The sequence below is a fragment of the Talpa occidentalis genome, unplaced genomic scaffold, assembly GCF_014898055.3.
Source record: "Talpa occidentalis isolate TD23 unplaced genomic scaffold, MPIMG_talOcc4v2.1 talOcc4.14, whole genome shotgun sequence".
Taxonomy (NCBI): Eukaryota; Metazoa; Chordata; class Mammalia; order Eulipotyphla; family Talpidae; genus Talpa; species Talpa occidentalis.
Window position 1 is genome coordinate 85,037,823 of NW_023601433.1, and position 17,105 is coordinate 85,054,927.

Consider the following 17,105-nt stretch of genomic DNA (forward strand, 5'->3'; position numbering starts at 1 on the left):
CCTCATCCAGCGTGAGGCAGGTGGGGGAATCAAAGGGGCGCCCAGAATGCAGGTATGCTTTTGCAGGACCCGGATATTCTCCCAGCTGACAAGACCTTAAAGACGGTACCTTGGGGGCGTAGAGAGACATGCCCATGAGTTCACACAGATGTGCATACTCGACGTTGGTCAGTCCTGCTCCGTATTTTCTCTGGGGATCAGCCTCCAAGGGTAAGAAAAGGTTCCAAAGCCCATCGGCCTTGGCTTTCTCCTGTCACGGGAAAAATAAGTCAGAGAAGCACAGTGAATAGTTCAGTAGAGCCCGGTGGGAAGTGAGAGAGGGGCTGGGAGAGAAGGCAGACAGCTAGGGGGCTGGACAGAAAGCCTGCAGGCTGTGGCGGCCTAAGCACTAGGAGACCCAGTGATGGCTAATTCCAGTGACCCAGCAAGCAGTCACTTCCCCCAGTCTCCATAGGACAGACACCCCGCGTACCCCGCATACCCCGCCACCCAGCACTGTTAGCGTTGCTGTTGTCCTCGTGACTGTCCTAGTGGTGAAGTTTTCGTGCCCATTGAGGATGATGGGGCCTCTAGTGATAAGACCTAGTGGATACAAGTGCTTCAGCCCCGGCTGCTTGGGCCTGGTGCGGAAGAAGATGCCCGGAACCAGCTTCCTTTATGAGGGACAACTTTGTTCCTGGAATTTCTAAATGTAGCTCCTCGCTGGGTAACTAGGAACGCCAGCCTAGGGGTTAGGCGCTCTGGCCCTCAGTTCAGACTCAGCACGCCCAAGCTTGCCTGGGAGACTTCAGGCAAGGGACTTGATCGTACTCATCTGTGAAATGGGACCCTGCCACCCTGCCAGCACGACTGCCGAGTTACAGCAGTGGAAATGGACTGTGGCTCCCTGAGAGGAACTAGGAGTGGGAAGGTTACCGGGGCTCTCAAAATGGACAGAGATGTTGCGAGCCAGCCGCAGCAGTCTGGGTGTCAGGGGTTCCTGAAGGATGGGAAGGCGTCGGCGCAATTGTAGAGAAAAATAGTAAGGGAAGAGGGAGAGGGAATGAGGAGACGCAGACACTTGATCAGGGTGCTGACATCATCCTGCTGAGGGTCTCAGCAGCCCTTTATTTATACTAAGCAAATCGTGAGTGCACAAGCATAAGGTAGGAAGATAACAATCATCACATGTTCTTTTTCAGGAGCCGCCAAGGGTCTGTTTGCCTTCCGGCAGAGGTGTAGCATTTATTATTCTTTGTCTTAGAGAAGGCACGGTTGCTAAACAAATGTTTTCAAAATAGTTATTTACTTTAAACAATTTAACAGTTATTTTATTACTAGCAAAAAGCCTATGTGCCTACAACTAACTTTTTTTTTTTAATAGAGGCATGTTTTATTTATTTATTTGTTTGTTTGTTTTTTGTTTATACAAGCACTGGGTACAGTCAGAAGCGCGGGAGGGTGAGAGAATTTACCAGAGCGGGGAGCAGAGCAGGCAGAAGGACCGAAGTACACTGCTGAGGGGGCAGCGGGCGGCAGGAGAGGTCTGCGCGCCATGTGGGACCCTCCTCCGGTGGCCAGGGAGCAGCCGGGGATCGAACCGGCGCCGCAGAGTCCGCGGGCAGCTTCGCAACCCAGTGCTCAACTGCTGCGCCACCGGGGAGGCCCGACAACTAACATTTTTAAGTTTGCCATGGTGAACGATTAACTATGGGCTGGAGGAAAACAAGGCAGGAGATTACCTGGGGGAAGGGAGACAAAGAGATGATTTCTAACTAACCTATAAAGTTTAGACTAACATATAACTAATTGATTAAAGTAAAAAACAGAAAGCTTTTATATAGAAATTATCATCTATAGTATATTGTTTTAATATTGATTTGATATTAAGGAACCAAGGGCCTGGAGGGCGTTCATGCCAGGCAGGCCGCACTGACTCTTCCCTAGCCCCCAACTCTCAATTAGGGGAGGAAGTCTCCTAATCTAAACAGAGTTTTCTACCTATTCACTCCTCCACTTATCTAGTCAGTCTAGTTTCCGTATTTAACTTTAAGATCAAGGGGTAATTTTCTCTTCCATAAGGTTGCTGGTTGTTGTTTTAAGGAACTACAAATATTTTATCAGAGGCAAAAGCAGGAGATGGTTATAGCCTTTGATCCTCAAAAAAATGGTCAATATGTGACATATCAGTAGTTGTAGCACTGACCATTTCCGAGTGCGTTATTTGTGCTGCCGTGATTACTAGCTCAACCATTCACAAATTGCTGTTGACTTATTCTTGAATGCACATTCTAACAGCTACCATACCAATCGTCACATCCTAGGGAATTAGCCCTAAACAAACAGGAAGAATTTAGCAGGAGTCAACTATGGCTGTCTCCTGGTTTATCAGGAATTTTTTTATACTTGGCGCATGGCTCGCCTCTGCCATCCAACTGTTATCTTTAACTTTAAAGTAAAGGAATTTCTTTCTCCAATTAGATCTTGCCTCAAGAGACCACATCTCTATATCAAAGACTTGGACGATAGATGTTTACAACCTTTTGTTTCCAGAAGTTTTTTTACTGGTTAATGTAAAGCCAAATGTTGAATTGCTGCCTTTTGGCAGAGAAGGACTAATTTTATAAAAAATGTAATATTTGTATCATGCAGTGCCATTTACCATCAAATTGGTTATTCAGTAATTGATCAGTATTTGCAGTTTTACTTTTAAATGCGTATTTTTAGCAATGGTAGAAACTAGCCATAAACAAATGAGGAGAATCTTGGAGTCAGCTAACGAGATTCCTGATTTTTCAGAAATCTGCCCCATGCCCGGACTTTTGTCAGACGACATGAGTAGCATGCAGAGAGACTTAAGAACAGAGAGACTTAAGAACAAAGCTCAGAAATGAACAGGAACCCGACAGCCTAGAGGCTGTCCACCGGCAGGCCTGCAGGAGCCCCACAGTTGTGCAGTGAATGAGTGCCAACTGTTTTCTGTCTTGAAAACACTGTTCACGTCTCCAGTTCCAGGAAGGGAAGTCAGTGGCCTCGCTGGCTCACATGCCCATGTCAGACCAGGGCAGGCGGGGCTCGCACCTTCACTGATGGTTCTGCAGCCTGCATGCACAGTGCGGGAGGGAATGTTCCCAAAGAAACTTGGGGTGCTACTCCCAAGAGAAAGGGGAATGGACTCTAGGCAGCCCATTCTCTAACCGATGTGCAGAACACCCCCCTCATCCGGTTGTTATGAATCACTTGAGCTAACAAAGCGAATACCCGGGGGCCTCCCCTGGTGGCGCAGCAGTTGAGCGCTGGGTTGCAAGGCTGCCCGCAGCCTCTGCAGCGCCAGTTCGATCACCGGCCACAGGCGAGGGTCCCACAAAAAAAAAAAAAAAAAGCGGATACAGGGGCCTGACAGCGAAGCCGGGACTGACTAAGCCCTGGTGCTGATGGCTATCGTCCTCGCTTCTCACGGGAGGGCGCCAGCTGCCCCGACTTTTACATTTATGTTGGGCCTGGTCTCAATGTCACAGACTTCTAAATTAACCCATGCATTTGTTTCGCTGCATTAAGCTAACTCACTGAGAGTGCAATGACCAAGGACAAAAGGGGCAGATTAAGGGGACAGATCAAGTAGGATGGGAAGGGAGAAGTAGAAACAAGGAGTTTCTGAGAAGAGGTAGAATAAGGGCATGTATATAGTCATCTCCTTGTAGGGGGAGCAGGAAAAACACAGAAGCCCTAAAGATCCAGATCTGAATGCAGGTGCTAATATATCTAGCTGTGTCCTTGGACAAGTCTGTTTTTGTTCCTTTATTTTTTTTTAAAGATTTATTTATTTATGGGGCTTCCCCGGTGGCACTGCGGTTGGGCGCTGGGTTGCAAAGCTGCCTGCAGCTCTGCAGCACTAGTTCGATCCCTGGCCGCAGGGCGAGGGTCCCACATGGTGCGCAGACCTCTCCTGCCGCCCGCTGCTCCCCTCAGCAGTGTACTTCGGTCCTTCTGCCTGCTCTGCTCCCTGCTCTGGCTCTGGTGAATTCTCTCACCCTCCCGCGCTTCTAACTGTACCCAGTGCTTGTATAAACAAATAAATATATCTTTTTAAAAATTATTTATTTATGCATTCAAGAACTGGGGTACAGGCCAGAGATGCGGGGGATGAGAAGACTCACCAGAGACAGAGCAGGGAACAGAACAGGCAGAAGGACCGAAATACACTGCTGAGGGGAGCAGCGGGCAAGACAGGAGAGGTCTGCTGCGCCATGTGGGTTTCTCTCTGGCCAGCCGGGGGTTGAACTCATGCTGCAGAGGCTGTGGATAGCTTCATAGTGCGGTGCTTACCCTTTGCGCCACCAGGGAGGCCCCTGTTTTTGTGCCTTTAAATCCAGGTCAACACGCTGACCTTGCAGGCTTTGTAGAATGCATTGTAAGTAGCCAAATGCTTCTCATTTGTGGGCAGTAATGACAGTTTGGATAAAAACCATGAGCTACAATTTTACCAGTGGGCCCCCAAATCTTAGTTATTGCTGTGATTCCCACTCAGGTGCACCTAGATGCACAATGGTCACTGGCAGAGGCCTTCCCTGGGCTGCATTTCAGAGTCTGGAGGTTTCGCTCCAAGAGTATTTGCTTTTCTAATGCTTCTGTGCTGAGGGGCCAGGCTTCTAGCAGGTGGGGGGATTAAACATGTGAATCAGCATGTGGGGGATAGGGCATTTCACGCATTACTAATGGAAGGTCAGATGGCTAAACACATTTTTGGTGAAAATATGGCACTATTTATTAAAATTCTAATAGAATGGTCTCATTCTTGGACCAGTATTTTTTTTTTTAATAGAGGCATGTTTTATTTATTTATTTGTTTGTTTGTTTTTATTTATACAAGCACTGGGTACAGTCAGAAGCGCAGGAGGGTGAGAGAATTCACCAGAGCCAGAGCGAGGAGCAGAGCAGGCAGAAGGACCGAAGTACACTGCTGAGGGGAGCAGCGGGGGGCAGGATAGGTCTGCGCGCCATGTGGGACCCTCCTCCGGTGGCCGGGGAGCAGCCGGGAATCGAACCGTCGCTGCAGAGGCTGCGGGCAGCTTCGCAACCCAGCGCTCAACCGCTGTGCCACCGGGGAGGCCCACCAGTATTTTTACTTCATAAAATTTATCCTCTAGAAACAGTAATTGTACAGAGAAACAAGAGCACCTTGCTTGCATAGGAACCATGCCGTTTTCTTATTCTGGGGGGCTCCCTCACTGCATCCATTTCATGGGGTCAGGCCGAGTCTCCTACTACAGAAAGAGGGGGCCAGATACCTCCTCCTCCCTGCTCCCTGGCAATGCATGTTTGGGCCTAGGACGTGTGCCCACTAACTGAGAATCCCACCTCCAACTCCAAGTCCTAAAGCTATCTTTATTTATTTATTAATTTATTCATTCATTTATTCATTCGTTTATTTAAAATGGACCCTTTACTGTTTTTTTTTTTAGATTTATTTATTTATGCATAAAAGAGCCGGGGTGTAGGTCAGAGGTGCGGGGGGTGGGGTGAGAGGATTCACCAGAGACAGAGTGGGGAACAGAACAGGCAGATCTACTGAAATACACTGCTGAGGGGAGCAGTGGGCGAAGCAGGAGAGGTCTGCTGCACCATGTGGGTAGCTCCCTGGCCAGGGATCGAACTCATGCTGCAGTGGCTGCGGGTAGCTTCAAGGGTTGTATCCTAACCCCTTGCGCCACAAGGGAGGCCCAATAATGCTATTTTTTTTTAAGTAGATGATGGCAGAAATATGTGCTGCTAGACCTGAAATCACTTAAAACTAAAGTGAGTTGTGACAAATCCTGACACAGATCAGGCGGTGTTTCTGTTGATTGGCCTCAGTGGTGTTTCCTTGCGTCGAGAGCATAAACAACTCACTATTGATTTGGTCCTTTAGCTTTGATATTGTGGATTCTTTAAAGGGAGACTTTATTAACTGTTATGTTGTTTTTGTTTTTGTAAACAGGTTACAGTGCTTTTTTTATTTTTAATTTATTTTTGCATAGAAGAAAGTATAAGTTAGAGGTATAGGGCAGAGGGGTGAGAGGATTCACTAGAGACAGAGTAGGGAGCAGAACAGGTGGATCTACTCAAATACACTGCTGAGGGAAGCAGTGGGCGAGACAGGAGAGGTCTGCTGTGCATGTGGGTCAGCTCCCTGGCCGGGGATTGAACTCAGGCTGTAATGGTGATAGCACTGAGACTTAACCCCAGGCCACCAGGGAGGCCCTAATTGATGTGTTTTATTTATTTATTTATTTATTTATTTATTTATTTTTAATAGAGGCATGCTTTATTTATTTGTTTGCTGGTTTGTTTGTTTTGTTTACACATGCACTGGTTTTAAATCACACTGTTTCAAGTTTAAAGAATTCCAATGTGCATAAAATAAGCCTGCCCGTGCAGGATTAGAAGCCACAGACACCGCCTCCACCGCCCGGGCTGCACTCCCTGCCTGAGGTGATGGAAGGCAGAGAATTCCACTCGACTGTCCTGTCCCTTCACCCAGGGGAGGGCACAGATGTGCCTGCTGGACAGGCTGAGGGTCCGCCGTGCTACCAGGGTCTTAGTGACACTCAGGCTGCTTTACCTTGAGGTCCTCCAGCAGCGGGGACGGGGTCCACCTCTCTGCGGAGAACTGGTGACGCTGCAGCTCAGGCTCAGCGGGGTACACGTGCTGCTCCATGAACTGCTGCAGTCGCTGGTGCAACGCCCTGACCTCGGGGGACAGGCCCTCTGGAGAGATGACCAGCCCGCCCTTTGGGGTCGGGGCAGGTCCTGGCAGGGAGCTGTAACTCCTCGTGCCGGGGGGGCTCAACAGGGACTGCGGACCAGCCAGGGTGTGGTGCCACCTCGCTGATGGCGTTGTGGCTGGCATCTCTTTGAAAACTCGGAAGCCCTCTTTGATTGCAAAGTCCCATGCCAGGTTAGCCAGGAATTCGATCACCTTCCCACTCTCTTCAGCGGTGGCCGAGCTCGCTTGTCCTACGGGGAGGCGAAGAACAGTGATTAGTCCCCAAGCACCCTTCACGCTAGCGCAAAGGAGTGACGCTGTGTTACATCAGCGGCCACTGCGCTGGCCGAGCACTTGCCACGAAGTGGACACGGCCTGCGGGCTTTGCGAGTGTTATTACAGCTCAAGGAGTTCCCAAAGCAGTACGCTGCCCTGACCCCCACTTCACAGCCGGGGTCTGCGTCTGGAGGAGAAGCGCCCGAGCGAACTCAGAGGGTCGGAAGCCGGGGGGCAGCTCAGCCTGCTCCCTGCTCTTTTCCTCTTCTTGTCCTAAAGAAACTAAACTAAATCCAGAAGGCCCCCAAATCACTTCTGCCGCCGGCAGTGCATGGGCTAGAGGAGAACCCCACATTACCCTAGACGGGCCCGGCTAGGAAAGGACAAGGGCCGCACCAGCCATGGCGGCCGACTAACTGCCAGCTTCTGGGAGCCATTCTGTGGCCATCAACACCATCACCAGCCCTGGGGGACACACCCTCGCCTCGTGCGCTGCCTCTACTTTCCTTAATACGTCACCCTGACAATTTTTTACATTAAGATACAACACACACAAGCCCTGCTCGGTGTGCAGTTCCGCGGGCCCAGATAACCATCACTCTGCTGTCGAGATACAGGGTGCCCACGTCACCCTGAGTTTCCACAGGGTCCCTTTGCACGCAATCTCTGCCCCAGCCCCCGGCAACACTGACCTGTGTTCCCGCCGTGTCCTTTCTGGAACAGCAGGTAAACACACACCTTACGTAGACTCCCACGCGGCGTCTTTCACTCGCACCTTGCTGGTCCCCACAGGGGACTCCCAGCCACATTGCCCGCATGATTTTTAGCATTTTCCTCATTCTCTTTGATGCAATAAATCCCCTATCCTGGGTGGTTTCACTTGAAAATTTTTGGTACGATATTTTAATAAAATTTGAAAACTAGTTTAAATATTTTAAAGACTGTACATATAGGACACATACCTAAGGGCAAATGGTAGAATTAACTAATCCTAGAGAATTTGGCTAAGCCGGGCCCTCTGCGGCCACACCGGCCGGTTACCTGAGAGCGCGCGCTTGTAGACTCCCTGCAGAACTGCGGCCAAGCGGAAGAAGGAGAAGGCCATGTAGAAGTTCCAGTTCCCTACGGCGGGGATGCCCGCGTTGACACAGTACATCCTGCTGTATTCCTCTGCAGTCGGGATTCCCAGCCGAGCCAAGTCATAGTCACTCAAACCTGAGGCAACAGACAGAGCCGCCCCGGCTGTCAGTGACCCTGCTTCTCTGAGGCCGGTGAGTATTTACATTCCTAAAATCTGTTCATTCCTTGCAAATTATCTTCCAACGAGTTCTAAGGGTTGACGAGGTATTTCCATAGTTCTGCCTCCCACGGGAGGCTGGAATCCAGGCTTGAAACTATTATTCACAAATGGCTTTAAAAAGTTGCAGACTGAAAAAAAAAAATTAAAAGTTTCACACTGAATGGGCAGTAAAGCCAGGAATGAGGCTTTCAGTTCCACTTGGAGGACAGTTCAGGACGGAGGCGTATTAGTTCTCATCAGTGTTTCCATTAAAAAATGATATTGAAAGAAAGATCCCACCAAATTACAAAAAAGATATTACAACAAATAAAAAAAGTCCTGCTTTTCTTCATTTGAAATGTTTTCATGGCTCAAGAGCATGTAATACATTCCAGTCCTGGGAATGATCCTAGGAGTAAGCCTTAAACATAGGCAAAGATAGTTACTGCATTTTTGTGGGCACAGGGGAGAGGTAATATTTTAAAAAAGAGTGGAAACAAATTAAATATCCAATATAGGAACCAAACCAAATGTATTAAGTTAGTTCTACAATAAATCCTATCTTGTCATTTAAAATGATGCCATAGAAAAAACAATACTGAATGGCATGAAAACAAGCCCAGAGTATATAGTTAAGAGGAAATCAGCCAGCATAAAATTACATAATCACATTTTCCATTAAAAATGGACAGGATGGCGACTCATTAAAATGAATGACAAGATGAAACGGAACTAACTAGTGAGGGCTTTAACAGTTTTTGTCATCTGTGGGCTCTAAAATTTTTCTAAAATTTTAAAATAAATGTGTATTTTGTTTTTCAAATGAAATAGAAGTTAGTTGGCTGAAAGCATAAGAGGTGCCCAACACATGCTCCTCCCACCCACACCACCCCTGCCCCCACTGCCACAGGAGAGCGTTTCAACTGCATTTTCCAACAAAATCGCCAGCACCTCAATTTTACACACCAGCCCAATCACACACTACGTCCCCCGCCCAACATTTTGAGAGTGGAGCTGACTCCATCCCATCCTCCCTCACCACCACCACCCCCACCCCCCACCCGCACCGGCCCCCACCCACAGTCCCTACCTTGCAGCAAAGGAAAGCTAGAAGGCAGGTAGTAAATCATGCAGCTGGAGGCCACATCCGCCAGGGGATCACCCAAGGTAGAGAGTTCCCAGTCTAGGACAGCAAGCACCTCGGACTTTTCTGGATGGAGGAGCAGGTTGTCCAGCCTGGAGAGGTCACAGGAGGGACAGAGGCCGCTCTGAGAAAACTGACCAGCAGGATGTCCTCTGAGCTGGCTGGCTGTGTTTGCCCTTCAGTGCACTCCCCAGCCTGCCTGTGCCCGGGGGCCCGAGCTCACAGGTCGTCTGTCCACTGCCCACGCTCAGGCCCCGTTGGGCTCAGCAGATGAGGATGAGAGCGGGAGATGGGAGGAGGCCTAGCTATTCAGTCCCCCAGCTCCTCTCAGCACATAGCTGAGGGCAGCTCTGTTCCTCCCCTTGGGCCACAGCTCTGGTCAGGCCCCGTCTGCATGCAGCTGCCCCCCTCTGGATTCTGGTAACTATGCCTTCCCTGGGATGGTTTTAAAACAGCTCTGCAAATTCTCAGACGCTCCCACCACAAAAGGTAGACTCCAAGTCAAGTCCCTTGAAGCAGCTCCCTTCTGACAATCTATTGCAGGTGGAAGAGGTGCTGAGTGACTCCGGAGCCTGCAGCTGACTCCAGACCCAGCCTGAGAGCTGCCCAGGGGAAACCGCTGCCCTGTCCCCACGCTGCAGGTTTGTGAGCAAAACAATTGTCCTCATTTCTGCCACATGGCTTGGGAGATGCCTTTTGTGCACCAGGAGTGATGGGAGCCCATGCCTACACTCAGGCCTAAGGGTGGCAACAGCTGCCTCAGGTGCCAGGTCAGCCCCCCATCGTGAAGCAGGCCACAGGGGCTGAGGCTGAGAACCTCGCCTTCCCAGGCCCGGCACAGGAGGCGCAGTGTTAGGGGATTTACTTGCTGCGTGTAAATCTGCACCCTCCTCGAGCGCCTACCTGAAGTCCCCGTGCACCACCGAGGTCCTCTGCTGCCTGGGCAGGTGGAGCGGCAGCCATTCGATCAGCCTCTCCATCGCAGGGATGGTGCTGGTTTCCGATGCTCGATACTGCTTAATCCAGGTTTGCACCTGGCATCGAATATAGTCTCCTGGGGGCAAGAGCATTAGAATCTGGGGTGCCGATTTCAACGCCCTCCAGAGGTTTCCACAACTCTCCCGGGGGTTGGAACCCCACAGTGCTCTGCGGCATCACCTTCCTGTGACTGGAGTTTCCCAGATGAGGCTCCTGCCGCCCCTGGTGGGAGCCACTGGCTGTTGTTTGGCAGCAACCATGCGATCTGGGCACTGGTCCCGGCCATGTGGCCTGAAGTCTGGTCCCCGGCCCTCTAAGAGATCCTAGGAGCTTCCTAATGGCCTTCCATAAATCCCTTTTTGGCTAAACAACAGTGACTAAGAGCATGGCTGCTGGGGCTGGACTGCCGGAGTTGGAGTGCCAAATCCGCCACTCTCTGTGGCCCCAGGCAGGCTACTTAACCTCTCTGTGCTGTAGTTGCCTTATCCATGAGCTGATCCTCACAGAGCTGCTGGGAGGATAAAGTATGGAAAGCCCCTGGAACTGTCCCTGCCACGCAGTAAGTGCTACATGAGCAAGTGCTGTTATTATTCAGTTGTCTGCCAGGAAACCCAGCAGATACCACAGTTGAGGAACTTGCAAGTTCCATCTGGGATGGGACGCTGGGAGGAGTTCTGGAGCCACTTGGCTGGCAGCCGAACTCTCGGAAGGATTTAACCTTTCAGCCTCCTTGGCACAGCGAGTGTGGTCACACCTGTATTCCATTGGACTGTCGTGAACACTAAAGGGAATTCTCCTATAACATGTCAAATCAAAATAACATGGCACAGAATGGTGGTCATTATTACCGTCACTATTGTCAATTACTAATTGTTATTATTGTTAATATAATTAATAAATATGTCCGGTCCCTAACTGTAAACCAATCTCTCATCTGAGAGAAGAAGATCCCCAGAGGCTGAAGGATCTGAAGGCAAACAGAAGGAGAGTGAGCTCTTCCTGTGGAATCCAGTGCCTGTTTGGAGCCACCCTTCGGAGGATCCAGCTTAGCCGTGCGAGAAAGAGAGCAAAATCCATGATATATGCCAAAATGAATCACACCTTTAGGACAACTTCCTGTATTCAAGAATTACAGGATACAGGAGACAGCAGTAAATGAAACCATAAGGAAATAATCGAGGTGAATCTATTAAGAGAACTGACCTGCCCTCAAAAAATTCATTTAAAAAGAGGGGGTGGGGAACTATTCTAGATTCCTTGATCAGACCCTGATTTGGAAAAGGAACCCCACTTATAAAAGCTGTTGAGAGGATAATGAGGAAATCTGAATATGAATTAGGTTTCAGACATTCTTGGAAATGGATCTGGGACTCCCATCACCCATGCAGCCAGCCTAGGGCTGCACAATCCCCTTCTCCTGGGGAGCAGACAGGCCTCTGGTGCTGTTGTCACTGGTCTTTAGCAGGCCGGCAAGGCACTGAAATGTCCTGCCCAGCAGCCTGCCCTCTGGGATAAGAAAAGAGGATTATGTGTTCCCTGCTGGTCCATGGTGGGAAGGCTCTTGGTGACAATTAGCCAGTACCTAAAGGGTCTTTGTCAAAAGTTTCTATGGATTAGAAATCATGTTTGCATGTGCTTCTTCTTTCTTTAAACAAATTTAAATGTGTGCTATGGAATAGAAAATACATTCACATAGCTAGAAATGAAAGTGACAAGAGGAGATGCATTGACGTATTTCTCCAACTCTCTGCCAGCCACTCAGCTCTGTCCCCAAAGGCAGCCGGAGACAAGTCTCATGGGCATCCTTTTGGAGATACTCTCCAACGTGCTAGCAAACATTTAAATTTATTTAAATATATTTAAATGAACCTCTTTCCCACAAGTGGCAGCATCTGTACATAGCCAATGTCCTGCCTGGCAGTTGGGTTCTGACAAACTTGGGAATTTAAAAGGAGCCATCCCGGCCCCTGTAGCTGGGTCAGTAAATCTGAAAGATGATGTGGCTGCTTCATGCTGTCAAGCTCAAAACACAGCCATGGTCTGGGAGGCTGGGCTACCCGAAATCACTTCAGAGTTCTGCTTCATCCCTTTGTGCTTGATAGGTCAATGGAAAGAACATGAAGTCTTCTCTGAAAATGAGAGCCCAAGGGGGCCTCCCTGGTGGCGCAAGGGTTAAAGATAGTGCTATCAAGCTATCGCCAGCCACTGCAGCACAAGTTCAATTCCCGACCAGAGAGGTGACCCACATGGTGCAGCAGACCTCTCCTGTCTTGTCCACTGCTCCCCTCAGCAGTGGATTTCAGTCAGTCTGCCTATTCTGCTCCTCACTCTGACTCTGGTGAATCCTCTCACCCGCCCCATGCCTCTGGCCTGTACCCCAACTCTTATATGCATAAATAAATCTTTTTTATTTTTTTTTTGTGGGACCCTCGCCGGCGGCCGGGGAACGAACCGGCGCTGCAGAGACTGCGGCTCACAACCCAGCGCTCAACCACTGCGCCACCAGGGGAGGTCTGCATAAATAAATCTAAAAAAAAAAAAAAAAGAAAAATGGCCTCCCTGGTGGCACAGCGGGTTGCGGCGGGTTGCGGTCAGCACTGTGAAGCTGTCTGCAGCCTCTGCAGCTTGGGTTCAATTCCCGGCCGGCCGGGGAGATTCCCACATGACACAGCAGAACTCTCCTGTCTCGCCCGCTGCTCCCCTCAGCAGTGTATTTCAGTCAGTCTGCCTGTTCTGTTCCCCGCTCTGTCTCTGGTGAATCCTCTCACCCTCCCACGCCTCTGGCCTATACCCCAGCTCTTGTATAAATAAAAAATAAATCTTAAAAAAAAAAAGAAAAAAAAGAAAATGAGAGGCTAAGGGTCTGAGGACAGCGAGTAGGACAGGGCCTGCCCATCCCCTGTTCTCTCCAAGGCCCAGTATCGCACTGCCCACGCTTCCCCTTTATGTCATCAAAGCTCTGGGACAGCTGCCATCTCATTGCCTTCCCATCAGCCCTGTGAGGGAGGCAGGGCAGGGCTTTTTTGATTTTTAACCAAATCTTTACTGTTGAGAAAACTATGCAAAGTGCTATGACTCGCCCACAGTGCTGGACAAGCAGCATCTAGCTGCGGCCCAGCATCCTTGGCCTCCCGAAACAGTGGACCAATGTAAGTGAATCACTGGTCTCTGTCTTACGGTGCTCTTGCTGGTAGTGAGGGCTGCCAGATAACACACAGTTAAATTTGATCTTCAGATAAACAAACACACTGTTAATGTGAGTTTTTTCCAAAGACCACCAAGATGGGGACACCCCCACTGAGTCTGGATCTCTGGCCGATAGGTCAGAGTACAGGACGATGACAAGTAATTTGCTGTACTTGGAAGGGGTAGGGGCAGTGAGAGTCCCCACCCCGGGCTGGGGGTCAGCAAGCCTGTAGGGGCTTGCTGCAGGGGCAAAGTGTCTCTAACTATTTGGGGACTTGGATCATGTGCCTGTGGAGTGGTGGAATTTTAGGTGACTGAGCAGAACTATGTGAGGGTTTGATGTACAGTGGACACACGGCAGCCTTCCATGGGTCCTACAGTAAACAGGAACATTTGGGTTAAAAGCAGAGAAGGAAAGGATTACAGCTTGGCTGAGTGATTCTTTTTGACTATGGCCAGGAATCCACACTGGCCAGATATCAAGAGTCAGATCACCTTGAACTCTACAGGGCAGAAAATATGAAGTTCTTCGGCTCCTGCTCCAGTGTCTGCGTGCAGAAGCACGGAGACAATTACAGTGGTGGGCATAAAAGTGTGCAGCTATTGCAACTAATAGGACGCTACACATCTGACTCAAAACCCCCGACAACATCCAATGCTGGCAAAAATGAGGAGCAGAAATAAACTATACAAACAAAACCCCCTGGCATACGGCATAAATCTATCTGTTAAAAAGAACATATAGGAGAAAGGATTAAAAAAATAGAGAAGGAAATACAGGGGGTTCTTGAACAAAATCCTTTCACTCACCATCATTCAGTTGAAGAGAAAAAAAATTCCTCAAACGACGTTGAGGACTGACTTTCGTCATATGTCATTTGGCTTAAAATTCCAGTTTCCAAGACCCTATGAATGATGTTAAAGGAGGATTTGCTACTTCTTAAGTGCCCTTGGCTAGTATGGGAAAAAGGAAAGATGAAGTTGCCGGGAAGAGAGATTCTGTTGTTCATGACAGAGTTCATGCCCACGGAGTTTTCGCAGGACAAAATGTCTAGGTAAGCAACTTCTCCGTTAAAATGAAACTGGACTTCCAAGAAGGAAGCTAATAAGCCCACTTCGCACTTAGCAAACACTGGTGGGTGAACACCCCGACACCATGCAAACCCCAAAAGCAAAGGCACCAGTGTGGAAATGGCTGGCAGCTAAGACAGACGGCCTTGTGCTCACCGGGTTTCCCGTAGTCTGCTAGGCCCGCGGCCTTGAAGTCCACGCTGTGGATTTGGCACAAGACTCTGTTCATGGCTGTGTAGATGGCCCGTCTCTGGCTGGGTTCCAAGCCTGGCAGAGAGGAGTCTTTGTAGATGACCCCTGGGCAGTACTCCATCACATAGAAGGGGGTACCGATGACCCTGGGGGATGGAGACAGGGGGCTTCAGTGGCCCAGCTCATGATGTAACTGCATTAGTCATGCCAACGCTATTTCTAACCGTCCTGTGCATATGGGAAGGCATTCTGACCAGGGTGTGAGACACCTGCCTCTCCCTTTGCACACAAGCATGGAGGGCTACAAGGGCCCTCCTTCCGGATCAGTCCTCACACACAGCCCGCATGCCTCTCTTCTCTTCAGGCCACTTGTGGAAGCCTCGGAATAGGCTGTAGTGGGCTAAAAAAGCAGCAAGTTGCCATGAAGGCTTCTATGTCATACAGAATTAGGTTAAATCCTCCCTCTTACCCTTCCTAGCAGTGTGATCACGAGAGACTTTGAACACTTAGCTTTTCGTTCTTAATCTGTAAAACTTCACAGTGGTATGGAATAAGGGAGCAATTATATATGGAGTGCCTGGCATACATGTCTGGCTCCAGAGGGTTCAAAAATACTCCTCATTATTGATGCCATCTTTATCATAACAAGGTAGGATGAAGGGCAGCTGTTAAGGTCACATGCTGAAATGTCACTAATCCATCTGTTAATGTTGAAACCAGTTTACTAATCTAAAGAGCTGTCTTGAAAATTCTACCACCAAAACTGTTTATCCTGACTTGAACATGGGCTAGATATTAAGTTATATTATTAAATAATTGTGAATTATCTTCAGTGTAATATGCTGCTATGATGACGAACAAAATGTCTTTATTTTCAAGACTTCAGTGCTGTCTGTAAATTTCTTCAAAAGTTTCAGTCAAAACTAACATATAAATATCATAATATACTTAACTTATTTATAAAATAATTACACATAATTATACATTATCTGCAACATTTTATTTTATAAAATTGTTTTATTATATAATCATTACTATTTATATAAAATTATTTTATCTAGACACACATATAGTGTGTACATACTTACATACATACAGATGGAAAGCAAACATGGCAAATGCTAACAATGTTTTAATCTAGATGAAGTAAAATGGATGCACATTATACTATTTCTTTTTTTAACTTTTCTGTATGTTTCAAAATGCTCATAATTAAAAAGTTGGGAAAGAGACAGACTTACAGAGAAATGTAAACATTTTAGAAAGGTCCATAAAAAATTAACAAGAACAGACAACATAAAACTAGATGGACATGTATTTTTGGTATTAAAGAGAATTTTTTCAGCCAATTCTCACAAAAGCAGGCTTTTCCTTATGTTTCAGGATAACTTAACAGTTATTAGCTCCTAGGGGAGGTTGCTATAAAGTCTTTTTTCTCTCCTATCCAAATGTTATCTGTCCTTACTCTAGCACACTGGAATTTGGACAAGGAATGTGGCTTTTTCTCTTCTGAAGATGCAATGGAAAAAATAAATTTGAACATCACCTAGAATCTTCACAAAGGTCAAGAACCTTGGGGACAGGGACTCCAGCACTCTCCAGGGCTTTCATTACCCTGCCAGAACAAAAACAACAAAAAAAACACCAAGCATCACTGCTGGTTGACTAAATGAGACTTTCTTGAAGTTATTCTTCTGATTCAAAAATTAATACAGGAAGAAATTAAAGTGAAATTTAAAAATATTCAACTGACCCAAAAGCAGGCAAGAAGAACAAAAAATCAAAACAAAACAGATGGGAGAAACAAAAAGAACGAACAGTGAAGTCATAAATCAAACATATCAATCATTACATTAAATTTAATAGACTAACATTCCAACTAGAAGACAGAAACTTTCCTTCTGCAGAGCACAAAAGGCTGGAAGGAAGGAGGACAGAAAAGAAGCAAAAGTGGTCCCGTTCAGCTTGCACTCACTCTGCAAGAGGCTTGGAGCTAATTTGTTCTGCTAAAATGTTCCTATTTGCAAAGCAAACTGTTTTATTTGGGACGGGCTGTGATTTATTCTTTTAAACATTTCATGTTGGAAAATTTCAAGCATAAAAAAAGTAGAGCCTCATCTCACCAACCTTCAAGAGCCCCTCACCCCGCTTCAACAGCTGTCAACCTAGGGTCACCCTTGTTCTGGCAACAGCCCAACTGCCAAACAAGCTGACTTTAAGACCCAAGGAAACAGCAAGTGTGGGAGGACACAGAG

At 47.9% G+C, this 17,105-nt stretch overlaps 1 protein-coding gene and 1 long non-coding RNA gene across 7 annotated transcripts in view; one reads left to right on the forward strand and one right to left on the reverse strand.

The window, feature by feature from the left end:
* Positions 1 to 17,105, forward strand: part of LOC119244980 (uncharacterized) — a 52,977-nt gene that overhangs the window by 29,423 nt on the left and 6,449 nt on the right. For both annotated transcript variants that reach the window (XR_005125169.2, XR_008551887.1), the window contains exons 3-4: positions 8,177 to 8,271; positions 9,967 to 10,064. This is a non-coding gene — a long non-coding RNA (uncharacterized LOC119244980). The remainder of the gene's footprint in view (positions 1 to 8,176; positions 8,272 to 9,966; positions 10,065 to 17,105) is intronic.
* Positions 1 to 17,105, reverse strand: part of ACAD10 (acyl-CoA dehydrogenase family member 10) — a 39,669-nt gene that overhangs the window by 6,935 nt on the left and 15,629 nt on the right. For 4 of the 5 annotated variants that reach the window (XM_037511157.2, XM_037511155.2, XM_037511156.2 and 1 more), the window contains exons 8-14: positions 16,397 to 16,465; positions 14,815 to 14,996; positions 10,327 to 10,477; positions 9,370 to 9,515; positions 8,042 to 8,215; positions 6,581 to 6,975; positions 110 to 250 (exon numbers count right to left, since the gene is read on the reverse strand). In XM_037511157.2, coding sequence (XP_037367054.1) covers positions 110 to 250; positions 6,581 to 6,975; positions 8,042 to 8,215; positions 9,370 to 9,515; positions 10,327 to 10,477; positions 14,815 to 14,996; positions 16,397 to 16,465 — 1,258 coding nt within the window. The remainder of the gene's footprint in view (positions 1 to 109; positions 251 to 6,580; positions 6,976 to 8,041; positions 8,216 to 9,369; positions 9,516 to 10,326; positions 10,478 to 14,814; positions 14,997 to 16,396; positions 16,466 to 17,105) is intronic. The other variant, XM_037511158.2, reaches the window with a different exon arrangement.